We start from the raw sequence: 26,460 nt of genomic DNA on the forward strand, positions 1-26,460 counted from the left end.
TAAGCAAGAGCATTTAAAAACCTGAAAGTTAGATACTCAATGCTTGAAAGCTTTTGGATCTAAAACCTGTCAAACATATGTGTGCTTGCTTATTAGGAGCCCAGAGCTACTTGTACTCTTTGAAGCACACTTTATTGGTTATTGTCAGCATGTCCTTCTGTTAATTCACAGAAAAAGGAAGGAATTAATCAGATAAATCTTTTAAAAGGACTGCTTCTTTCAAGTTTAGGGACATAATGAAAGATTGATTATATAATATATAATATAATATATTATATAATATATCGTTTTGCCTCAACTGTCTGTATTTTTAGTGGTTGCATAACCTGCCACTGTGTGATGTTCTTTCGCAAAATATGAGCGTTATGGTATTGATGTATTCAAAATCCATGCAAAGAACTTCTTTTCATACATGTGCAGTTGCTTGGGCTCTACGTATACTGGACAGCAGATTCTTCATGACTCTTTTCAAAACAGCAACATCCATACTCAAAGAATACTCACTCTTGAGCCCTGTACTCCTTTGTTTTTCTAAATTCGACACTTTCTGATATAGGTTTTGCAGCTTTTTCTTTTTGTATTTATAGCACTTACGTGGAGTTACATAAAGCACCAATGGATAATTACCAAGGTAATAAGTAATATCAGAAGACTGAGAACGACTCTTAGAGCTCTGGTACACGAATGGCAGAGAAACCAGACAAACACAGTTGTGTGGCTTTAAAAGTGCTTCAGTGATGTTAAGCCTTGTAAAATAAATTTGTAAACAACACAGTATTTCAACAGGTTTTAACAGAATGTCAAGTATAAAAATTTCCCCCAAAGTAGCAAAAAAATTGAATAAAATAAAATTGTGCACAAGTAAAAGAATTAGTCTTTTTTAAGTCCAAATGGTACCGGTGGGGCCCATGACAAACAGGTGTATTCCAATAGAATTCGTCCGACAAGGAGTGTGTGTGATTGTCTGTCCTACCGTACTACTTGTACAGTACAGTAGAGGATTTTAGTCCATCAATGTGCGCGTGAGTGTGCATGTATATGTATATCGTCTCCTAGGATCTTGAGTTGGCTCGCCATCCAGTGAACACTGAACACTCTGGGTCCTGGAATCGCTGACCTGGTCTTTGGATTCATCCCATATAAAAACCTGACCTATAAACAATGGCCAAATATATGTCACGTGCCCTTTAAGGATAACTCTCACAAATTAAACTAAAGTAGTGTCACAGTGCAGTAACAACTATTCAGATCAGTTATCATCAATTCAATCATCATCAGTTCAGTCACGTTGTACAACATTAAAATATCAAGTTTCAAAGGTCAAAGTATCAATATCCAAAATTTCACAGTATCAAGGTTCAATACTTATCTGTAACCTGCAGTAACATTAAAGATTATCTACAAGGTTGCAAACATTCAGGAATTATAGTCACCATATAATTCACTTTCATTGTAAACATCAAAATAACTCACTGTACATATATATCTAATCACAAATAAATAAGTATATTACCCCTTTTAAGAAATGGAATAATATGCAAATGCTTATCAGAAATTGAACAAAGTGCAAATAATCAATTTCAATAACACGTAAACACAAGGACTCAGTCCACAAATAGGAGTATTAAAATAGACGTGCTAAATCCCGCTTGTACCATAGGCCTACTAGTACAAGTGGAAATACACTAAAAATTACCTCCAAGTAGTTCAATACTGAGTATTGTAAAACAACTGATTGACATCAAAATTTAAACAGGAAGCAGGATAAAGTCTGCTTACAATTATCTCTCATCAAGTTATTTTCAGCTGCTTTAACCATTTACAGCTTTTCACATGTTAATGACTTAGTTAATGATCTAACTAGCATAACAACATCCAATAACTGTACCCACACTCCGCCCATCACGTGTCTGATTAGCCACATTTAGCTTACCGCCGTCAAGTGGATGCTCAGCGTTTACGTGGAGCCACAGCTCAGTAAACCTTCCGGTTTCGCTCTGCCTTTGACAACAACAAGTGCAAATACATAATTTGTGAAAAATATCAGTTTAGATGGTATTTTTTTAACTCATTAAAGGTTAATTTCTCCAGCTTACCGATAACAAAGTTTTAGTCCGTCTGCTCTGTTCGGCTGTAGGAGCAAGAGACTGAAAACTGGGAGCTGGTACTAAGGAGGGACAAGAGCTGCCTAGAGCTTCACGGATTGGCTGACATGCGAGGAGTGGAGTAAAACAATAGGCTCTCATCAGAGCTCATCAACCCTCTGATAAAACTTAACCCTTGTTTGACTAAAGCATATCATATATAATCTGCGTCCCTTCTATATTTAAATAAATATTTTGATCTTTCATTAACAGGGACAGTAAGAACAGAACAATGAACATTAAATGTTTTAATTTTTCCTCTCTTTTTTTGTTTGAGATGATTTCAGGAACTGGGTTACATATTTCCTTGTAACAACCCCCAGGATGCCATTTATTTAGGATGACATTGTTGTGGATTCTATTCTTTATGTTTTCTGCTTTCGGACTGAGGGTATCTAATACACACGTTGTCACTTTTTTTTTGTACTAGCAGCTGTTAAATGAGCACACAGAGGCCTCTGCTTTTACTTTGGCAAGTCTGTTTTTATTATGTCTCAGGGTCCAGACTGTTGAACACTTTAACATCCTGCTGATGCTTCACATCACCGTCTTTATGATAAAAAACATGTTCTCTCATTAACAGATGTCTGAGCTGTCACTTGTTATGAAAATGGACCCAGTGTGTTTCTGCGTTGTGTCTGACAAAGAGTAAAAGTAAAAGTATGAAAGACATCCAAGTAAATAACTTGCTCGCTCCAGCTCCTACAACCAAATACAAACAGTGGGGGAGAGGGTTAGCTCAACCCACCACAACTCCCAAGCTAGCCAGAATTATATATTAATGCTAGCGTTAATGGCACCTAAAACACATTTGTAGCACACACATACTACACATTTATAGCATCTAATAAAAACTGGCACAATGATGACAATAACTGAACTAAAGACACACATTCAGAAATATCAGGGTGACTAAATATGCATTATATGTGTGTTTTACAGTGGCTGGAAAGAAATGACACCAACCTCTCCCACAGGGGAATTGTAGAAAAGGGGCAAGGCCAAAGGGGGCCGACCGTGCGGACAGCAACGGCGGCGGGAATACAAGTCCGGAGGCCGGCCACACGGAAGGCAGTGGCGGCATTTAGGAGGTCGTCCACGTGGAAGGCGGGGGTGGCAACAGAAGTCCGGAGGCCGGCCACGGTGGTGATGATGCCCAACAAGCGTCCTGACAAATGACCGATGATGTTGAGGCGGCAGTTTGGGACCTGAAGGTGGCGTGATCCCTGCAGCACCAGGCGAAGCGGAGGCTGGACCAGACAAGGCAGAAGCTAAAGCAGAGGCTGGACCAGACGAAGCAGAGGCTGGACCAGGCAACGCTGAAGTGGATGCTGAAGCTGGACCAGGCGAAGCTGAAGCTAAGGCAGAGGCTGCACCAGGCGACGTTGAGGCAGAGGCTGGACCAGACGACGCTGATGCTGGACCAGGCGACGGCGAAGCCGATGATGCTGAAGCTGGACCAGGCGACAGCGTGGGTAAATGGTAAATGGCCTGTATTTATATAGCGCTTTACTAGTCCCTAAGGACCCCAAAGCGCTTTACATATCCACTTATCCACCCATTCACACACACATTCACACACTGGTGATGGCAGCTACATTGTAGCCACAGCCGCCCTGGGGCGCAATGACAGAGGCGAGGCTGCTTGACACTGGCGCCACCGGGCCCTCTGACCACCACCAGTAGGCAACGGGTGAAGTGTCTTGCCCAAGGACACAACGACCGAGACTGTCAGAAGCCGGGGCTCGAACCGGCAACCTTCTGATTACAAGGCGAACTCCCAACTCTTGAGCCACGATCGCCCCAAAGCCACGATCGCCCCGGGTGAAGCTGAAGCTGGACCAGGCGACGGCGAAGCAGATGATGCTGGAGCTGGACCAGGCAACGGCGTGGGTGGAGACACGGAGGCTGCAGCTGGCGAGGATGATGACATCTCGCGGTCTCATAGTAATCCTCCTGGGACCGGCTGGAGCGTTTTCTGCGAGACCGGGGTGTCCGGGGGGAAGAAGCCGGAGATTGGGCCGAAGGGTAGGCTGCTAGTGAGGAACGGCAGCACGGAGGCCCTCCAAGCGCTAGCCGGGTCCCGTCAAAGGCTGATCTGCGCTTCCTCAGTGAGTCTGCTGGATCCATACTGGTTGCGTCGTACTGTCACGGCTGCGGCGGCAGTCGTGTGGAGATGAGGAAGGAGGATCCAAAAGCAGACAGTGGCAGAGGTGCAAGTGGGTTTTATTTACAGTGCACAATAACCAAGGTGTGGGCAGAACTGAACATAAACCTAAACTGGAAAAGCTAATACAAAAGGAGGACATGGAGCGAGGAGCAGAGAGACGCAGAGAAACACGGAATAATGCTGAGTACACAGAAGATTCACAGCGAAACACAGACGATGCGACGAGGAGCACAGGCAGACACAAACTACAAATACACACATCAGGTAATCAGGAAATGGCACACAGGAGGGGACACAGCTGGAACTAGTGGGCATAACGAGACACAGACCTACAAAGTAAAACAGGAAACACACAGACTGTTTTACAACACAAAACTCGGGGACCCATACAGAGCACAGAGGGAGACACTGGTAGGGAAAATAAACATGACAACCAAACCCCAAGAACTAATACAAAATCAGAATAAACTAGAAAATAATAATCATAAACTCAAAGCGCTGGGTCACCGACCCAGGACCATGACAGTACCCCCCCCCCCCCCCAAGGGCTGGCTCCCGACAGCCCCAAAACACACCACCAGACCTGGGTGGGCAGCGGGCGGCCCAGGAAGGAGGGCCCGGAACAGAGCAAAACAAGAGCCCTCCAGGAAGGCAAACCAAATGTCCAAAACGCGCACAGAGGAGCAGAGTCCGAAACATAGTTCAGGTCTATGTTTCGGCCTGGGGGCCGATAGCACCGAAGGCCAGGGTGAGACAGTTCAGGGGGCCGGCCATGAGGAAGGCAACGGCGGCGCCGAGAAAGCAGTTCTGAGGGCCGGCCAATGAGGAAGGCAATGGTGGCGGTGAGAAAGCAGTTCTGGAGGCCAACCGTGCAGACGGCAACGGCGGCGGCGAGGAAGCAGTTTTGGTGGCCGACCGTGCGGACAGCAACGGCGGCGGGAATGCAAGTCTGGAGGCCGGCCACACGGAAGGTGGCGGCGGCAATGAAAGTCTGGAGGCCGGCCACACGGAAGGCAGTGGCGGCGTTTAGGAGGTCGTCCACGCGGAAGATGGGGGCAGCAACAGAACACAGTTTGAATAATCAGCACTGACAGACATTTATTGAGCTCTACAAACTCAACGATGGACGACAACCTGATGATGGGTGAATTTGGAGGGCGAGCTTGAACAGGATTGACTGCTGCGTCAGGACATGCAAAAAGTCTTTGATATGTTTATAAGATCATGTCAGCGTCAGAGCGATCCAGCGATATTCATCAGTACAGGCAGCGTTATGTTTATATTCTCAAAAATCAACAGACTCATATTCATGTTTCTGTCTGTTAATAGGAAAATTGTACTTAGTAGTCAGTATAGTCTTTTAATGATATAAGTTTGCATATGGTAGAATACTGCATGTAATCATTTGTGTTTAGAAGTATATAGTTGGTGGCATATTGAAAGAATGTCTCATCCTAGGAGGTCTGTAACATTCCAGGGTGTTCACCCCCACATCCTAGGAGCATGGGAGAGGTCGTACTTTGTCTTATTGTTTTACGGTAGGATTAACGTAGCTATGTCAGTTTTAGTCTAAGTGCCTTTTTACATATAGATGAACTGTTGGACTTTCCAGACCAGCAGGTTAAGGGAAGTCGTTTATGGGGCCACACTCTGACCCCACACACACACGTATACCTCCACATTCCAATGTAAGGAACAAACGCTCACTGAAGCATATAAATAAAGACCGGGGCAGTCCTCAGTGCGAGTCTCAGTTCTGGAGGCTGCCCTTGCTAGCAAGAAGTTCTGTGTGTTTCTCTTCTCTGAGTCTTTACTGAAGAAGTGTTTTAGAGTATATTTTTTGACACTGTCACAGAGTGGAGACCTGTCCATGTGTACCTCTGCTGTCATATTTGGATATCAGAAACTTCCTCTTTCTGCTTGTTGGACAGTCCAGTGTTTCTTCTTTCCATAGCAATATGTAAATGAGTCTGTATATAACTCATATTAACAGTGTGTTTTTGAGTCAGGGCTAAAAACAGTTTGTTCATATTGAAATACTGAGTACAAAGAGAGAGTGTGTTAGTTTGTTTCCTCCAAATGACAGAAAAGTCATTTTCATGTGACAGAGCGACGATGCAGTGGAGTCTGTTTCTGCTTCTGCTGATGGGTGAGTGATCATTTTACCAGGGCTCCTGATTGTTTCCACCTGAAATCCTTTAGTTTGATCAGGACTCATTAAACAAATGAACTCTTACTGAGAAAATCAAGGATTGACCTGTAAACTGGACAGTTTGATGGGAACATGAGTTTCCTGCTTGTATCAGCAGATATTCAACAGTATTTCTTCTGTTTCAGGTCAGTGTGTCTTCATCACATGTCAGCTGTATGAGTACCACTTTATTAAAGAAGAGATGAGCTGGGATGAAGCACGGGCATACTGCAGAGAGAACTACACAGACCTGGCCAAAGTGTTTGACCTGACAGACATGAGAAGACTTCAAGACTCTGCACAGAGTCAAACACAAGCCTGGATTGGACTGTACAGCGAGCCAGGAAGAGACAACAGGAGGTGGCACTGGTCTCTGCCGGGGGTGAGATACACTGAAAATAAGACCTGTTGGGCAGCTGAAGAGCCAAATGATCTAAAATACCCTGAGAACTGTGTGAAGACAAGAGACAAGTGGGCAGATGTTCAATGTACTCACACATTACAGTTCATCTGCTATGACGGTGAGAATATGTGGACAGTAATATGATAATACAATATTTAATAATGTTATAATGTAGTTTATATTCTGTGTTATATCACATGTTCCTGAAAGAGACAGTTTGAAGAATGAGACAAATTAGTTGATAAAGATGTTTTTGTGTTTTTCTGTTGACTCGACAGAAACAATGAAAGACAACAAAACCTTTCATTTGAATGAGACGTCTGTGACCTGGACTCAGGCTCAGAGCTACTGCAGACAGCATCACACCGACCTGGCCAGTGGACTCGATCAGATATACAGTGAAGAGTTTAAGAAGCTGCTGAACTCTACAGGCTCTAAGGTGAACTCGTGGATCGGCCTGTTCAGAGACAGCTGGAGGTGGTCAGATGGGAGTAACTTCTCTTTCAGATACTGGGACATGGACTCATTTAATGATGGACTAAACAACAGGAAATGTGCTACGACTCTGTTAGAGAGATCAGGAAGATGGAGCTCTGCTGGATGTGACCACAGAAAGCCTTTCTTCTGCTATGATGGTGAGTTTACACAGATTTATCTCAGCTGTTTGTCCAACAGATGAACTGCTGGAGTCACTGAGAGGATTTAGGTCAGTATGTTTCTTCAGCCACTTGTTTCTGCAGGTGAAGATGTTTAGCTGATGGTTGATTGATTGATTGAATCTTTATTTTGAACATGTTGAAAAAGTACAACAAAATAGAATTAAAAGAGACAAATGAACAAAGCAAAACAAAAGGAAAACGAGCAACCACAACTCCAAATAACGTTCATGTTCAAAAAGGAGCAGGAAGAAGCATAAGCTTATTTAATCCCACCCCTTTTCCACTATCTAGTATCAATAGACTACAGAAATACCTCCTTGCAATTGTTATGTGTATTTTTTTTTTTACATATATATACATATATGTTTCTATCTATCCATACATACGTATATACACATACGCACATATACACATTTACAATAACCCCATTAACACCTCAAGGATACACAACCTACCAATATATATATATATATATACCATACCAACATACCCGTGCATGCGCACACACATGAAAATATTAGACAAGAACACTCTATCAAATCTCTACCTTTTCCCTGTACCCTGTAAAAACCATATCCTTAAACCGCTTTTTAAACTGCGCCATGCTTGGACATTGCTTCATATCTTTACTTAGTCTGTTCCACAGCTTCACTCCACACTGGTTGAAACAGAGATTTCTCTGTAGAGCTGCTGATTCGTCTGAAGAATCACTGAAATGTTTTCTTTTGTTCTTCCAGTGAAACTGGACCAAACATCCAGAGACTTGAAGTCCAGATTTAACTGATTTCATGTTTTCTCTGATTTTATGGCAGATAAATTGATCCTGATCAGGGAAAACAAAACCTGGGAGGAAGCCTTGAATTACTGCAGACAGACACACCATGACCTGGTTTCAATCAGCAACCCTCATGAGCAGCGATGGGTCCAGGAAAGAGCCAAAAACGCCTCGAGTCCTTTCGTGTGGCTGGGACTGTACTACGGCTGTGCTGCACGTTTGTGGCTTTGGGTCACTGATTATGTAGTGTGCTATGAGAGGTGGGCTTCAGGGGGAAAGACTGAAGCCTGTGGCATGTCTGCAGCCATGACCACAGGAGGGCAGCACGAGTGGGTCAGTCAGAGGGAGAATGAGAGATTTAATTTTATTTGTATAAAACACTAAAGTTTAAACCTAAAGTCACTTCTTAGCTGCACATGTAGATCTTCTGGGGTGAACTCTGTGTTTCTGCTCAGTGTTTACAGTCTCTGGGTTTGAAAATGACCAACAGATTGTTACCTGCAGCTTAGACATTTGCAGAGAGCAGTCTGTGTTTCATGTCCTCTCCTTTACCAGAGTCAGGAGCATCTTGGTTTCTTCCTTCATTGTTGCTGGATTGGTTCATTATTAAACTGTAGCAGGATGTTTGTTGTATTTAGTTCAGATAAGGTGATGGTTTTAATGTTTCTGCTTCATGTGCTGTAAATCTTTGTATCGCACCATTGTATCCTCAGCTTGAATTACAAAGCCTGTCACTAAAAGCAGGTAAAACCATGTTTGTGTCATGATTCCATATGAGCTCTATAATCTGATCATGTGTTCATGAAGACAAATAAACCTTCATTTAACCAAGTCTGTCACTGTTACAGCTTTCAGAGGAACAAATACAAACAGCGCCACCTAAAGGTAAAACCAGGAAACTAACATGTAGCTCCGTGACATTTCCACAAATGAAGATATGCAGGAACTGGAAACGAGTCTTTCACATCACTGTGGAGGAGTTTTTGGTCGTGTTTATTTTGCAGAATTGTTTGAATTCAGACACATTAGAGGTTTTTCAAGTTCATCCCAAATAAACTTGATCTGATTCAATCTGATTTAGACTTTGACTCAGACACTCCAAAACCTTCATTTTGGTTGAGCCATTCAGAGTTGGACTTGCTGGTCTCTCTGCATGACCTCAGTGCTCTTGAGGACATGTTTGGACATCCTCATTCAGGATTTCTGAGAGCAGAATTCATCCTGAAGCAGTGGAGCAACCCAGACCATCACACCACGTCTGACTGCTGCTGTGAGGTGTTTTTTAGGAAATCCTGTTAGTCTGATGTCTGATGTATCGGGACTCAAACCTTCCATAAAGTTCAGCTTTTCTCTCTTCAATCCACAGAAGAGTTTCTGAGGAGGATCATCCAGATGTTTTTGGCAGATGTGAGATGAGCCTTTGTGTTGTTTTTGCTGAGCAGTGGTTTTCTCATTTTCTCCACTCAAAAATAAATCCTAACTTCCCAAATTTAAATAAATGGCTTTATAGCTGAATTTCTGGGTCAACCTAATTTCACTAGACGTTCCCAGTATTTTCAGTGGTGGACAGATGGGATGTACCACTTTCAGAGGGCTGTTATAGAACAGTCCAACTGATGATGGGTTTCATTTCATGGTCAGCTATAAATCCATGACTTTTGAACATGTTTGATGTTTCAACTATAAGTGGTTGAAACATGGTCAACTATAAGTATGTAACCTTGGTTTCTGGTTGTGGTGATCTTACCTGGTTTCTTTTGGCTGTGGCTGTACTTCAGACTACAGTTTATCTTAAAAATGCTTTTCCATAATAAACACCAACATGACAGGACAGTGTGCACTCAGCTTTTACTTTGTTGACTCCTCAATGCACATGGCACAGGGGCCGTCACACCATAAACACTCCCTCCGTAAACACGAGGTAGGAACCAAGGTTACTTTGCAAAAAAGTGAGGCAAGTAACATTAAAGTCGTTACATATACATTAAACACAAATGTGTGTAACATTACAAAATAATGTTGCATCATACATGTTTAATACTTGGCCAAAACATAAATACATAACTACAGTTATAAATAGATCGTCGGTTACAACAGAACAACTGTCAGGTTCCACCAGTATTTCACACATTTATTCAACATTTATTTAACGCTTAGATTTCAATCTTGAAATTTAATGATGATTTGGATGAAAAATCAACATTAATTCAATCTCAGCTTTTCCCAAAAGTCTCTGGGATCATCAAGATGTTTTTGGCACATCTGAGATGAGCCTTTAGTTTAATCTTGGAATTCTGCCATCCAGGCCATGTTGTTTGCTGCTTCTCTTTCTTCATCTCATTTTTTAATTAGTTTGATGATGTGAAACTTTTAAATGTGACAAACATACAAAAAAGGGAAAATCAGGGACAAGCACTGTTTCACATCACTGCACCTGAACGTAGGTTTGAAGAACCTCATCAAAGTCTGTTAGAGAGCTGAATCTGAGTTTAACCTGCTTGTTGCTCCAACCACAAACTGTCATCGAAGCCTGTCAGACATCAACACAGCGACTTACTGACCTCTGCACCATGATGAAGGATGAGTGAAGCAGGCCTGCACTGTGACATTATTTACTTATCTTTCTTATCATATAGCAGAGGGAGTTTTATTTTGAAAGTCCTGTCAGGGTTCAGTAGTTTGTAGTTTGGAGACAGAGCAGGACTGGAGCTGGTTCAGCCTCCCAGAGTCTGATGATGGTCCCACTGAGCTCACAGCAGAAGGATGACACCTTCACAGCTGCTCCACCCTTCACAGGAGGAACCCCACCTTTATCCAACCCAAACGTACTCCTCCACTGAGGTTTCACCAGATCACCTCTGCAGTTCTTCATCCATCCACCAGGTGTCCGCAGTGCGCCAGCAGTCCCAGATCACCTGACCATCTGAGTCACCTGACCACCTGTTCGGTGTTTCTTTATCGGATCTTTCTTTTCCATCCATGTGATCTTCATCAGGCTCTGATCAAAATGAGTTTTATATAATATCCTATTATTAATCTCAGTCTGCTGTGTGTGTGTGTGTGTGTGTGCCTGGACACTGATGACATCATGTAGTCCCTGCTCTGTGATTGGCTGCCGTTTGTGTTCGAGCTCGCAGACATTCAGAGAGAGTCACAGAGTTCCTGATGATGATGAAGATGAAGGTGTGGGTGCTGCTCCTCATCCTCTCCTCGGTCCTCTTTGTCTCTGCTGATGGTGAGTCTCTAAATCTAATTAAAGCTTGTATTTTAATTAACCTGTTAAAAATCCTTGTGAGCAAATGAACTGATTGTTAAACATCACCAGCTGATTACTGAGACATTATTTGTCTTAATATGAGCTTTTCCACAACACAAACACTCTTCCACAGCTGAGTCCACAGCTCTGAGTGCAGGTACAAAGGATGAGGAGGCAGATAGTTTATAAAGACACACTCAGGCTGCAGGGTGGGTTTTTTACATATGCAAGTCAGATTCTGTCGTATTTAATGATGATTATTTTAAAAAAGGGAATGAAAATACTAGAAAGATTCAGGGCTGGATCTCTGTGTGTAACCACACATGTGCCCGTATGGTGATTTCCTGTATGAATGACAGCAAATTTACATCAGGCTCAGTGTCAGGATTGTGATGTGGATGAGTCATTAATTACAGAAGTTCGTGTTTTTAATACAACTGCTTCTATTTATTAGCAGTGGGAACATTCACATGTATAAAAGTGCACTAGATAAGCCCAGCAGAGCTGATCCTGCTCAGTCCTGCTGCTACACACCAGCAGACTCTGGGACTAGTGCTGGTTAAAGCAGTCAGACCTGGTCTAACAATGTTTCCTCTGTCTGTGCCCCAGGACTGATGCTGGTTCCCAGTGGCTGATCCTGATTGTGGACCTGGTTCTGCTTCTGTCAGCTGGAAGTAAAGCTGCAGCAGCTGGAAGCTCTGTGTTTGATCCAGAGTCTTTGAGTCAGGCTGAATGTGGACTGTGGTGGATCTGCTGGAGTCATCATGTGTGTGTGTGTGCAAAGTCTTTACACCTGTCTATCACCAGGAACCGCTCAGGCCCAACCAGGTGAGCTGCTTCCTGATGGACCTGAGCCAGAGGACAACCAGGTGTGTGCTGGGAAACTGAGTCTCTCATTGCTTTGTTTGGCTGTCAGGCTGGAGGGGGCGGAGCTCTGTGGGTGTTTGTGTTCTTTTCTCAATAAATCTGTTTCCACAGTCATGTGATCGGTTTCTTCTTTCAAACCCTGTAATGACAGAGAGCTGTTTAGGCTCTGCAGTGTGGGCGTGTGTTTACTTTGCTGTTAATAAAGTTAAGCAGATCAAACAGACAGCACACGCTGACCTCTGACCCCTGTGAGCAGCCAATCACAGCAGGCTGAGGAGTAAAAAAAAACAAAACCCGAGCTCATCCTGACCCATGATGAAGCTCTGGATCCTGAACTGAGAGCAGCCGGAGTCAAACAGAGAGTCGGAGGTGAAGGTGAGAATCTCCTGAGTGTGTGTGCTGCCGACTCCATCAGGTTCAGATGCTGTGGTGCTGTCACTCACTGCTGGTGAGGGGCTTAGGTCAGATGAATAAGGTTATGAAGCAGCCTTTGGATGGTGCAGAGAGCTCTGTAAGAGAGGAGAGAGAGGGTCAAATAGCTGAGTGGACAGCAAGCGTTATTTTCTGTGTTGCCAAGTTAAAGGCTTGGGGGGAGCAGGTGAGTACAGTCGCCACACTGCTGAGGGTGATCTGCAGAGAGCGGTGCTGCCACTCGAACCAGGCGTGTGAAGGACGGCTCAGCCCAGCAACCTCACCTGAGAGCACTTACAAGCAGAGAGAAAACTCAAACCTGCCGAGGCGTAGCAAAGCTACACCTACAGAGACATTTTGGGCTGGTGAAAATCTTCAGTACTGTAAACTGAACTTTGTAAAAACTGTTAGAACAAAAGCAAAAATTAACACATCAAATAATCACATTTCATACCCAAAAAGTTCAAAGGTACACTTTTCAGGGCTGCAAGTTTCTGATCGTTGTTATTTTCTTCTTAGCCACAGTTCTGATCAGCTGAACAGGACAAACTGAAAAATAGAAACAGAAGAGCTCAGAATAATTAAAGGATGAAGTCTTACAGGTGTTTCAGTTAGTGTGTGTGTCTGTGGAGCGCAGCCGGGCCCAAACACCCCTCAGACTGCTGCTCATCAGACTTCACTTCATGCACTGATTACTGGAGCTCAGAAACACAGACTCACCTCGCAGCTGAATGTGTGCTGTATGTCTGTGAAGGTTCTCAGTCATCCAGGTCATCATAGTCGAAGGAGCTTGGAAAGAAAAGCATTTGGACTTCTTTAGGTTGCTTGAAGACGTTTCACCTCTCAGTCCCAGATTTAGGTTTTGAGATCCCTTCCCAGACACCTTAACCTCACATCCTCCAGACGCTTTTATTTCCAATCTGCTGAGACAATGAAGGTGTTTCCTGTTGTTGAGATTGTCCCTGTGTTTTGTGCCTGCAGAGCTGCATTGTTACCATGACTACCCACCTGACACAGGTGAGACACACGTGAAACACAGGTGAGACAAGCTCCGCCTCCTTTCCCCTGTTACCATGGTTATATCTTTCTCTCTGGAGGCTTCCTTGATGTCCGTCCACCACTCAGTGTCTGATGATGATGAAGAAGAGGAGGTGGGAGGTGCTCAGCGGGCGGAGCTGAGGCTGGCGATATCAGAAGGCGAGGAGGAGGCGGGACCTTTCAGTGACCTCACAGCTCTGGTGATGAGGTATCGTCATGGATACCGGCGATGCTGTGTGCTGTTGTGTGTGGGCGGAGTCATCGTGTTCACTGCTGGTAAACAGATGCCAATCATTTTAACCGATTAGTCTCATCATGTGACTAAAGCCGGCATTGCTTCTCTCTTCCAGCGTTCCTATTGGCTTATGGGATCTTCAGTGGGCGGTACCACTGCTCCCAAGCAGAGCAGGGGCATGAGCAGCAGCTGGGTGGGGCTAAAGCTCCTTCAGAAGGAGGGGCGGGGCTTTACTTGGGAGAGCTAAGATTGATGATGAGGAAGCTGCTACAGGATGAAGACATCCACAACACAGTCAGGTAATGCTCACCACCACGGACCGTAAAGGCACCAGATTATAAGGCAAAACAAGAACAGATCAATGAAGTGATTGATTGATCTGATTCTGAAGCTAGCGAGCTAACTTCCTGCTAACTTCTAACTCTGTTAAACTTAATAAATTTCATTTTCATGGATTCCTGGATGTTAAACCTGATTGTTACACCTGGTAGAGCAGCAACGTTATTATTTTATTAACGATGAAAGAATTTAGTCGGGTCCTATTTAATAACTTCTGTGTGTATGTGTGATCAGTCGCGTGAGCAGGGCAGCTCATCCTCCAGGCTCCTCGGAGGGTACCTCTCTGGCCTCAGAGATCCTGCAGCGCTTCAGGGAGCTGCAGATGGACCACACCTGGACCGAGTCGCTATACGCCACGCTGCAGTTCCCCGACAGGTAAGAGTCGGAGAAGCTCCCCCACTTTCAGGACAGACCAGCAACAAAATAACCCATCATACACTTAACATGTCACATCAGGATACTTTTGGGTCTTAAATGGATGCAGCTGATTGAAGCTCAGCACGAGTAAAGTCCCAGCACATCCTGGTTCTTTCAATAATTGAAAGAACCATTGCTTTGAACATGTGGTCAGGCTCTGGAGCTGATTTGGAACCAGCTGATCTGGGAGCAGCTGATCCAGGACCAGCTGAATTAAAACTTTAACAAAAAACCCTTTATTTTTGCTGCACCGTAGTTACTGGGTGACGGTCAGGCCCCATCTTATCTTAATGAGCTTTTTATAAAAGCTCATTAAGATAAGATGGGGCCTGATTATTTAAGACCTTGTATGTGAGGAGCAGGATTTTGAATTCATTTCTGGGTTTAACAGGAAGCCAATGAAGGGAAGCCAAAACAGGAGAAATCTGCTCTCTCTTTCTAGTCCCTGTCAGTACTCTTGCTGCAGCATTTTGGATTAACTGAAGGCTTTTCAGGGACTTTTTAGGACTTCCTGATAATAATGAATTACAATCGTCCAGCCTGGAAGTAATAAATGCATGAACTAGTTTTTCAGCGTCACTCTGAGACAGGATCCTCATATGTTTTTAATGAAATCACTTCTGAAATGTTTCCAAAGCAGTGACTTGATCAGAACGAATGAGAATGACTCTGTAATAACAGTGAGAACAGCAGAAAAGGACTAACGGCTGGATTTAAAGACAGAAACCAAACCCACATTTACACACAGCTCAATATAAAGAGCTATTTAACATTTCAGCAGTGCTCCAATTTGACCACCAGAGGGTGCTACATTCATTTATTTGTGTGCAGGTCTCAGAGGAGCTCTCTGAGCTTGGTGGACTCTGCAGGTCGGGTCTCAGAAGAGATTCCTCTCAACCCTTCTGACTACTGCCCGTACAGCTCCACAGGAAATGCCACAGTGAGCCAACCAGAAAGGAAGTATCTGTCACCATGGTAACCAAAGTCCCAGTTACTGATGTATGTCTCTTTGCAGGGGGGTGTGGTCTATGCCAACTATGGCCGACCGGAGGATTTTAAATGGCTGAAACGTGAGGACGTGTCTGTGGCTGGCTGTGTGGTGGTGATGCGTGTTGGGGGCGGGGTCAGTTTTGCGGAGAAGGTCTGGTTGGCTGAGAAGAACGGGGCGAGTGGGGCTTTGATCTACCCTGACCCTGCTGATGTGCCGCAGGACCCTCGCCGCCTTGGCCTGAACACACACACTGCTGTGTCTGAACATGTAACACGCACACAAACAAACATTATCCACGTCTCCTGGCCAATAAGCATCCTCATCTCCCTTCTGTTGTCCAATCACAGGTCCACCTAGGGTCAGGGGACCCCTTCACCCCTGGCTTTCCCTCCTTCAATCACACTCAGTTCCCGCCCATTCAGTCCTCCGGTCTGCCACTCATTCCAGCCCTGCCAATTACTGCCACTGTGGCCTCCAAGCTGCTTAGGTAAGCCCCACCCCTCAGGTACCCTGCCCAGGTGTGAGTGTGACTCACAGTGCTGTCCTGTGTCTCAGCCAGCTGACAGGCCCGTCCTGTCCTCGGCCCTGGCAGGGTCGGCTGCCGTACGTGCGCTGCGTTGTCGGTCCCGAGTTCAGTAACGGTCGCAGAGTCCAGATGTCGGTTCAGAACGTGATGAAGCCGATCCTGCTCAACAACATCTTCTCATCACTGGAAGGCAGAGTGGAGCCAGGTACGCTCTGCTGACTACACACAGAGACAGGTGAATGTGCCACAGTGGTAAACCTCAGTATCTCCCTGTCAGACCAGTACATCATACTGGGAGCTCAGAGGGACTCTCTGGGTCCGGGAGCCGTGAAGTCCGGAGTTGGAACTGCGATCCTGCTGGAGCTGGCTCGAACCTTCTCAGCCATGGTGAAGAAGGGTAAGACTCACCTGGATGCATGTGTGCTTACTGTGGTGGTGGGAGCTGAAATGATGCTGGCATTACTTTGGTGTGTTGGTTCCTCTGATTTGTCTGAACTGATGGATTCGTTTACAGGTTTCAGTCCAAGACGCAGCTTGTTGTTTGTCAGCTGGGATGCTGGAGACTTTGGGAATGTTGGAGCAACCGAATGGCTCGAGGTTCAGCCGCAGAAAATACAAACCAAACCAAAATTTAACAGATTATCAAAATAACCGCCTGACCTTTGACCTTTGTTCGACAGGGTTATCTGTCCATGCTTCACCTGAAGGCTGTGGCCTACTTCAGTCTGGACCAGGCAGTCATGGGTAACAGAGCTTGAAGCCAATCAGAAAGCATTTTCTTTGCTAACCAAACGCGGTGTCTTATGTTGTCCTTCTCATCAGGTGATGAGGTCCTGTCAGCTTACACCAGTCCTCTCCTGGTTGACCTGCTGGACGCTGCCATCAGACAGGTGAGTGTGATACATCTGTGATGCATTAATACTGAGTGCAGCCTGTGGTCACACAGCTGGATGGACCTCATCGCCCGTCACACATTTATTAAAAAAATAATGTTAATCCTATTTTTCTGGACCCGGAGTCCCTCAGGGATCTATACATGGACAACAGCTGACCTTTGTGTGCATGCTATGGCGATGACACACTCATTTGCAATAAACACTTTAAAAATACCAAGGTTTTAATATAATATATGAATTGAACCCCAAGATTTAGTTCTTCTGTCCATTTTGTGTGGCTGAAGTATAATTGTTGGATCATCTATGTATGCACGGATGAGATTATTGTTTTTGAGTTGGGAACGATCCCAGACAAGCCCCAATCATGTAACAGTAAAAGCATGAATCTACGACCACACTACAGTTAAATGTATCTACAAATAGCTTTTATTCACAAAGGTGAGTCTGGACTGTCTGTGCCATTGCCTCTAAAAGACTAAATTACTGGACAGAGAAAGGCCTTATTTTCTAGCCTCTCTTAACCCTTTATCAACCAAGAATCATGCAAGCCTGGGATTATTTTCTAACTTTGGCTGTTAAATGAAAAATAAAGCATCCTCATGTTTCAGCAAACGTTTAAATTTTTTCTCTAGCCCATAATGGTTGAAGAGTAGGGTCATGTGAAGTGTACATTAGGCCTTGTGCTACCATGATACACTAAATATTCCCATAAACCTCATCTTCTCAAACAGAAATAGAGTCACACTCATTTAAAGATTGCTTGTAAACTGGGCCCATCAGTTGAATAGAACAGAATAGAATTTACCTTTATTGTCATTGCACATGTCACAAGTACAAGGCAACGAAATGCTGTTTGCATCCATCCAGAAGTGCTTTAGCAATAATATAGATATATTACATTATATGGATCTATTATAGGTATGTTACAATGTACACGGTATGAAGGTATGTTATGAATATGCTATAACTATAAGTATGTACAGGCTGTGTTAAATAAAGGGTTAACCGGAGCAATCAATTGATTACCAAACCACATGATGCTGTGCATGAGTGGGCCTTCATGTGTTCCAGGTGGAGCATCCCAAACATGCAGGTCAGAGCATCTACAGCCAGGCGGAGAGAGATGGAGGCAGCTGGAGGATGTGAGGACACACACACACACACACACACACACACACACACACACACACACACACACACACACACACACACACACGTTACTGTGATGACGCCTGACTGAGCCGCTGCTGTCTCCTCAGTATGAAGCCACTGTATCTGAACAGCGGCGCTTTCAGCTTCACGGCGTTTGCAGGAGTTCCAGCCATGGAGCTCAGATTCACCGAGGTACACGTTACACGCCAACATCATACATACTCACTGTCATAGTAGATGATGTCATGTTATCCGTGTCACATGTTCAGGAGCGAGCATATCCATTCATCAACACGCCATTGGACAGTGTCTCACGCCTGCAGGAGGTGCTGGGGGGTCGTCTGGGGGTCACGGGGCGGAGCTTAGGGGAGCTGGTGGGGGAAATGGTGCTGCGATTGGCCCACGACCACATCCTGCCGCTGCGCATCACTTCCTATGCCCAGACAGTGCTGCAGTTCAGTGCTCAGCTCAACAAACACTCTGCTGAGCTGCAGGTAGCTCACCTGTTTGAGAGTTTCTACAGATGTTTAAACCCGTCGCTGTCATGTGACCTCTGTGTGTGTGTCCAGTCCAGAGGTTTGTCTCCTCAGTGGGTCTTCAGCGCTCGAGGAGATTACAGCCGAGCGGCAGAGACGCTGCAGAGAGCCATCGACTACAGCGACCTGCACGAGCCCACCATAACACGCTTCTACAACACTCGCATCATGAAGGTACGAGTGCTGCAAACAGTACTGGAACAGCGGAATCATGAAGACACGAGTGCTGGACAGAGTACTGCATGTCTTCTCATGTGTGTCCTGCAGGTGGAGTACTACTTCCTGTCTCAGTACGTGTCTGCAGTTGAGACGCCATTCCGTCATGTGATCCACGGCCGTGGCAACCATACTCTGAGTGCGCTCACTGAGCACCTGGGCCTGCTCACCTCTGACCCCGGACGCTTCGACGAGAGCAGCTTCAGGCGGCAGCTGGCGCTGTTCACCTGGACGCTGCAGGGCGCCGCCAACGCTCTGAATGGAGACGTGTGGAGCATCCACAACATGCACCGCTTCACCCACTGAGGCCTGCTCCAGAGTGATTGATTATTAATTATCGATCAGTATCTATTTATGTGCAGATATGAGTTTGCAGTGCAGACATTCAGGTCAATGATTGTTCATCAATCCTTTCACTGACTTCACTTCCATTAAAGTGTTTTACAGACGATGAGATTCTTTATGTTTCCTTTCACCTCCCAAACAGGAAGTTAACATCAGTGACATCATCATTATCATCATCACCAGCTGTCTAGCTCATATCAGTGGTATTCTTCGTGCCCATTGGTTGATGCATGTGGCTCAGAGACTGGGAGCTGCTGTTTTATAAGTTCAGACCAACTTTAACAAGTACCATAATAGTAGATCCACAGGAGGTATGGCGCCCTCTGGTGGTGGCTTTCAGCATGGTCGCTGCTGGTTACACAGACAGTGCTACGAATGAAAGAAATCAAAGTGGCAGCAGTTCAGCTGGACACAAATCAGTCTCCATCTATTGATTCTAGTGATGTTCTATCAGGTTTTAAAGCACTCTGATATCCTGCTGCTGTTGAGTGCACGTAACAGCGGTGGGTGACGTAATGAAGGCGAGGAAGTTAAATCAGATAACTGAACTGAAGTGTGACACACAGAGCTGAAATATGTTGAACTATGAATCTGGTAGACATCAAAACTGCTACACAACTGTTGTTACTTCAATATATAAGTGAACACAGTTTATGGTCTGTTGAGTGGAACAGAGACAGCTGATAACCTCTGCAGTGATGACTCCCAGCAGGATCTCTGACTGCAGTTTCAGGTTTATGATGCTCAGGTTCATTTTAGTTTATATTATGCTGGTTACAAATTAGACAACATCACAGCTTCATTAATGGATCAAACCACAGAGCTCATCAGAGTGTCGGGCTCCCACCAGAGCTCTGAACAAACACCATGCTAACATGTGTTACAGGTACAGTGAGGCTTATCTCCACCCTTCCAATGGTAAAGAGCGTGTATGCACTCCACCTCTCTTCCCCTGTGCAGCATGTTCAGCGGTGCTTTGTGTCAGACTGGACCCAGTCGTGCTGTGCATGCTCACCTGTACCTGTGCAGCTCATCCCTTTCACTATTCTGGGGTTCACTGTAATATGGGTGGTGGTCCATGCTTTCCTGCATTCCACTTCCTGTCCCTCCTCTCTGAATGATGAGACCAGGGAACTGGGAGGAGGATCAGCTGGGTCACACAAACACTCTTTAACTGGACTCTGAGAATGAAGCTGAGGCTGCTGTTTGTGGTCCTCCTGCATGGTAGGAACACACACACACACACACACACACACTATTCTGTAATGAGTATGTTCAGAGTTTGTTGAAAATTTTCTTCTTTCGTGTGTGCACATGTTTGCATGTCTGTGTGCTTTTGCATGTTTATATGTTTTGTGTAGGTGCATGTGTGTGTGCAAATGTGTGTTTGTGCATGTTAGAAGAAGAGTTGTGCTGAGTGTAATGGCTGCAGATCTGAGCGGTCGGTCTGGAATCAGTTTAGAGTGGAGAACTTTGTTTTTATTCTACTTATTTTTGATGTTATTATTGTTCGTCGCTCTTGAGGATGAACTTAACTTTGGGACAGTCATCCGAGGACAGACTGAGGTCACATGACACGTGTTAGATGGTAAGATGATCTGTGGGAGTCGATTCTTGTGTAGGCAATTATGGTCATGATCATCTGTGTGCACACATGTTGAGACACACATTATTAGGTCCCGCCCACCTGTGCTGATGGTTGGGCGCGTGTCAGTGAGCGCCTGTTCTGATGTGAATGGAGACATTTCTCTCTATGAACACAACAATGAGTGCAGTTTGTGTGGAGCTGTGTTCTGTCCTGCTGGATGAATGTGTGCTCTGTGAGGCCTCCACCCTCTGGAGCTCTGCTCTCCACCCACTGCTGACTCGCACAGAGCTTCTTTGTCCTGCATCTGTGGGAAAGACAGGTCTATGAGTCTCACTGATGATACCAATCAGATCAACAAGCACTGATCAATAACCATGAGTCCCATTCACAGAGAGTTGGGGAATGGCTGCAATCACAGCATTGTAAGATGGTGACAGATGGACCCTTAGGCCCCCTCCTCGATTCAGAGATGGTCTTTCCCTTTTCACGTAAATTGCCTCCTTGACTCCGCGCTCAAACCAGCGTTCCTCCCTGTCCAGAATGTTACATCCTCATCATTGAAAGAGTGTCCACTGGCCTGTAGGTGTAAACAGACTGCAGAGTCCTGGCCTGACGAGGTAGCTCTTCTGTGTTGGTCCATCCGCTTCCCCAGAGGTTGTTCGGTTTCCCCGATGTATAGATCCTGGCAATCCTCCTGGAACTTAACAGCGTACACTATGTTACTCTGTTAGTGTCGGGGGACCCGATCCTTGGGCTGGACCAGTTTTTGGCGCAGTGTGTTTTGGGGTTTAAAAGCCACAGAGACCCTGGTGTTTAGAAAAAATGCGTCTCAACTGCTCCGATACTCCTGACACATATGGGATCACTACAGGTTTTCGCTTAGGCAAAATGTTGTCCTTCTCTCCTGGATCCGCTGGAGCTTTCTTTTGGTGCCTTCCCAGCTTTGACAAAAGTCCAGCTGGGATAACCACATTTACTCAGGGCCTTCTTGATGTGATGTTCTTCTGCCTCCCTGGCTGCTGTGTCAGTGGGGATGGTGTTTGCTCTGTGTTGTAGCGTCCTGATGACACCCAGTTTGTGCTCCAGTGGCTGATGAGAGTCAAACCTCAGATACTGATCCGTATGTGTAGGTTTACGGTACACGTCAGCTTTTAGATGTCCCCCATTCCTGATGGAAATCTCAGTCTAAGAAGGCTAACCTGCCTCTTTTCATATCCTCCCTGGTGAATTTGATGTGTCGGTCCACAGAGTTAATGTGATCCGTGAAATGTGGTACGTCCTGAGATTTGATTTTCACCCAGGTGTCATCCACATATCTGAACCAATAACTTGGTGGTGCCCCAGGGTAGGATAGCAAAGCCCTCTTTTCCAGTTCTTCCGTGTACAAATTGCCCACAGTGCGTGAACTGGGGAACCCATGGCACACCCAATGGTATTTGATCAGTGGTCATGACAATATGCATTTTAATGATGAAGGAACTGACCTCACTGCCTAATGTTCATTCAGTGGGCAGGTTTCAGTTATTAAATGTACTGTTGCACAATAAGGTTTGAGAAACCTGCAGTCAGCTGAGACTGAAGAAGTCTCCCACTGAAAATGCTACATCCAGATGAACAGATTCAACTTTGTGGAATCACCCGTTTCATGTTTCTCTCCTCAGTTTCTCAGCATGCCTCAGGTGTGGAGGTGTATGAGGGGGTGGATTCTGTCCTGCTGCCCTGTCAGGTAGCAAAGGATGTTTCCAGCGACACCACAGCAGCAGTGTGGGACCGTGATGAGTTCAAGAAGCCAACAGTCCACGTGCGTCTGCAGAGCGGAGATGAGCTGAAAGAACAAAACCATCGTTACTCCAACCGAACATCAATGAGAGCCGACGCTCTGCAGACTGGAGACCTCAGCCTCACTCTGAGGAACCCTACAGTCTCTGACAGTGGAACCTACACCTGCACCACCCGGAAGTATGGACGAGATCTGAGGCGGACAGAAGTATACCTGAGGGTCAAAGGTCAGTGCTGTCAACAGTCAGAGCAGAAGTGAACTCTGATGTGAATCATGTTCGATGATGGTGTGGTTGTTTGCGTTGATTACAGAACCTCCACTCTGGCCCAGAGTCCTCGCAGTTGCCCTGCTTCTCCTGGTTGTCCTGATTGTTGCCTTTGGCGTCATCCTGTATTGTGAACATAAAAGGCTTAAGACTGTAGAAGGTACGTGAGTGTGTTATAAAGTGTGCACGGTTTACAGTGAGCTGAGATTCAGTGGCTTCACCCTGCTGTTTGGTGCAGTAAAGAAATGCTGCTGAACTTAATCGGTGATATTTTAGTTCCTTCTTCCTTCACGTTTCTTCCAAGCATTACCTCTGAAGGTAGTGAGATCTGCTTGTCATCACACCCGTGTTAATCACTGACACAATCAACGGAGACATGAAACTGTAAATCTGCTGCTTCTGTAATCGGGCCTGATGTAGCTGATGAAAGAACTTCCACAGGTAAATACATAAAAAGAAGAAGGTGGAAAAGGTATAGCATGTGAAGAGTTACACCAAGTAACATTAGAACAACTTTTTCGGGCGGAGCTGCTCATTTCTGCTCCACAGGTAACGACACCTGCTGAAGCAGTGGACATCACTGCGCCCCAGCATGATCCATACCTACAGGTTAAAGAAGCTGACCGCACTCCATGAGTGTCTGGCAGGACAAATGAACCAGCCGCTAACGGATGAGACACACCTGGAATAACTGACTGAAGGCTGGACAGTCCTGATCCCCAAGGATCCCCTGAAGGGACCGGTCTCACCCAACTACAAGATGATAACCTACCTCAGGACCACATGGAAGCTCCTGTCAGACATCATAGAGGCTAAGATTGTCATGTGAGGTTATGCAGCATGCATGTGGACTCAAATCCAGACACTCGTGCACAGAAGAAAAAAAAAAAAAACTTAGAATGGCAGCTTTATTTATTGGAAAAACATCCATCATAACATAAACTCACAGAAAAACAAACCAAAACCTTGAGTATGAAACTCAGAACAACACACTGGGAAACTGGAAACACAGAACTAAAACTGAAACCAGAAACAAAGAGAGGCTTACAGCACATGAGGAGGTACGACGTGACAAAGGGCAAAGGAAAACACAGGGCTAATATACACAAGGGAGTAACGAGTGAATGGGAAACAGAAAGAACCCAAACAGGGATCCTAGAGTACTTAGAGCTGTATCAACAGGGACCTTAGAGCCTTCATCAGGCGTCACAAGCACATGTTGCATTTACCAGGGACAGCTGCATACATCTACTGAGGTACAATATATAAGTATAATAAGTACATGTATAATCCAGGGTAATTAGTTCATACGTAATATTGGACAGTGTGTGAGACACAGTGGAATTTGTGCTGTCACTAGTATTAGATGATGCTCTGAATAATCGTAAAGTTTGAAGCTGGTAGCTGATGGCTCTTAAAGACTTTCTTCTTCATCTCTCTCTCTCTGATGACATCTCTAATCTTTAAATCATGTGACATGTGTGACTGGGTCATGTGACATTATGCGTTTGTCTTCATCAGCTCAACTTGTCAGTAACCCAAGGCAGACAAGGCTTCGCTGGCCATTTGGACAAAGATGACTCCTTTCCTTCGGTGAGAAATCGAAGAGTTTGAGGGGTCTGTTAGTCCGAATGAAGAACGAGGAGCTGATGGGTGAGGAGAAGACGATGAAGCTCACACCTCCACTCTGACAAGATCATGTATGTTTCTGCTGCTCAGTGAAGCTCAGTGATGGTCTGAGAACACGAGCTTGAAGATGTTTGTTTTTCCTTTACTAACAGCTAACGAATGAGCCTCAATGAGATGTTCTACCTGGAACATGTTCCACACAGCAGGTTCCCTGTAACGTTATGTCTGCAGAATGAGACGAAGCACAGAGTACAGAGTGTGAGAGGAAGCCTGTTCACCAGTCTGACATACAAACATTCACACCAGGCTGAGACTGTGTGGACACTTCACAAGGAAAATATGAGCTCTGTTTTTAGTCTGATACAAGAATACAGTTGTTTACTAAATCATGTCACAGGATCTGTTATTGATGCTCATCAGAAAGTTTAGGCCTGGGTTATCTCACTGAGGTCTAAGTGATAGTCTGGGAATGTTGATGCCATTTTCCAAAGAAATGATTGTTCAGGAGGAGGTGACTGTGAGATAGAAAGCTCAGAGTTATTGCACCTGCTGTCTGGAACAGGACCCAGACATTTCTCCAACATTATAACCTCATTATGACGACTATGCAGAGCGTGTTGTTCCTCAGACAAAAGCTGCAGACTGTCAGGAACCATCAGCGCTTCAGACCAGATCAGCTTTTTGATTTTTAACAAACCACAGAAAAGAAGAATATGTTTTCATGATTAAATAGGAAGTGGTCCCAAGGATGTATGTATGTATGTATGTATGCAGCAGCAAATCCACAACAAAGGTCTGAAAACTGAATATCAAAAATCCAAACTACAGCAGTGAGAGACAACCTGACAAAGAATTGTGAGGAAAATGAGACACGGGTCAACAGGATCAAACTAATAAGTCACAGGGGAACTAAACACAATGCACAAACTACACATGAAATCAAACACATTAGTGTAACAGGAAATGTAACCTCATTGTATTTTAGTCACGGTGCATTCAGAACATTTGTTTATCTATCTGTGAGGGTTTACTGACAGAAAGTAGACGATGACTCTGTGTGTGGACCGCTCACTTTACTGTCTGCTTCATCTTTACATGAAACCTATGTGCTCATGAATTCTGCTTTTCAATTCTTCCATTGGACGTAGTTGAGGAAAATGATGGTGTCTGAGCTGTTTCTCATCTTCAGCTTCATAATAACAGATTCTCTGAGGGGTTCAGCTCAGGAGAGCTGACCAGTCAACCACTGTAACAAGCGTTTGGTTTAGTGTGGCTGTGAGCAGCTTTTTAATAAAGACTTTGAATGAAAAGCAGAGTCAGTTTGATTTGTGCACACAAACATCACAGATACCCGTCTGTGCTCAGAACCTCCAATCAGAGCAGGAGAAACTTTCATTCACAATTAAGTTTTATTAAATATCATTTACATATATTTCTGCAGTTTGTTTTCAGGGCTCCATAATATTTGGGACACAGCAGTGATGTATTTCAGAGGCTAAAAACGCACAGGAATAGTTTTCTCTCAACCAGAATAAACTGATTTCCAACTTTAATCCGTGAAAACTTTCCAGTCAGTCAGTTCAGGCATGAAATGAATGCTAAGGCAGAACACAAGCGAACATGTCAGAGTG

General features: G+C 44.9%; 3 protein-coding genes across 5 annotated transcripts in view; 2 read left to right on the forward strand and 1 right to left on the reverse strand.

Moving 5' to 3' along the window:
- The window catches only part of LOC120740759, a 288,808-nt gene that overhangs the window by 96,935 nt on the left and 165,413 nt on the right, over positions 1-26,460 (reverse strand). The window lies entirely within an intron of this gene.
- On the forward strand, positions 5,973-9,173 carry LOC120740776 (macrophage mannose receptor 1-like). The gene is made up of 4 exons (XM_040043255.1): positions 5,973-6,463; positions 6,652-7,026; positions 7,187-7,543; positions 8,380-9,173. The coding sequence occupies exons 1-4, from the start codon at positions 6,394-6,396 to the stop codon at positions 8,724-8,726; spliced, it is 1,149 nt and encodes a 382-aa protein (XP_039899189.1). The 5' UTR covers positions 5,973-6,393; the 3' UTR covers positions 8,727-9,173.
- tfr2 (transferrin receptor 2) lies at positions 11,453-19,671 on the forward strand. Of its 3 annotated transcripts, XM_040043228.1 has the most exons (19): positions 11,453-11,577; positions 12,208-12,467; positions 13,858-13,893; positions 13,974-14,190; positions 14,265-14,448; positions 14,723-14,863; positions 15,737-15,845; positions 15,921-16,163; positions 16,244-16,383; positions 16,452-16,627; positions 16,700-16,819; positions 16,937-17,019; positions 17,103-17,166; positions 17,245-17,312; positions 18,390-18,460; positions 18,578-18,662; positions 18,740-18,964; positions 19,040-19,180; positions 19,274-19,671. In XM_040043228.1, exons 2-19 carry the CDS (start codon positions 12,363-12,365, stop codon positions 19,526-19,528), a joined length of 2,463 nt encoding a protein of 820 aa, XP_039899162.1. In that variant the 5' UTR covers positions 11,453-11,577; positions 12,208-12,362; the 3' UTR covers positions 19,529-19,671. The 3 variants fall into 3 exon arrangements, with proteins under 3 accessions (XP_039899162.1, XP_039899164.1, XP_039899163.1); XM_040043230.1 differs by lacking the exons at positions 11,453-11,577; positions 12,208-12,467 and adding an exon at positions 12,749-12,840; XM_040043229.1 differs by lacking the exons at positions 11,453-11,577; positions 12,208-12,467 and adding an exon at positions 12,830-12,913.

The sequence above is a fragment of the Simochromis diagramma genome, unplaced genomic scaffold (assembly GCF_900408965.1).
Source record: "Simochromis diagramma unplaced genomic scaffold, fSimDia1.1 OVJJ01000768.1, whole genome shotgun sequence".
Classification (NCBI taxonomy): domain Eukaryota; kingdom Metazoa; phylum Chordata; class Actinopteri; order Cichliformes; family Cichlidae; genus Simochromis; species Simochromis diagramma.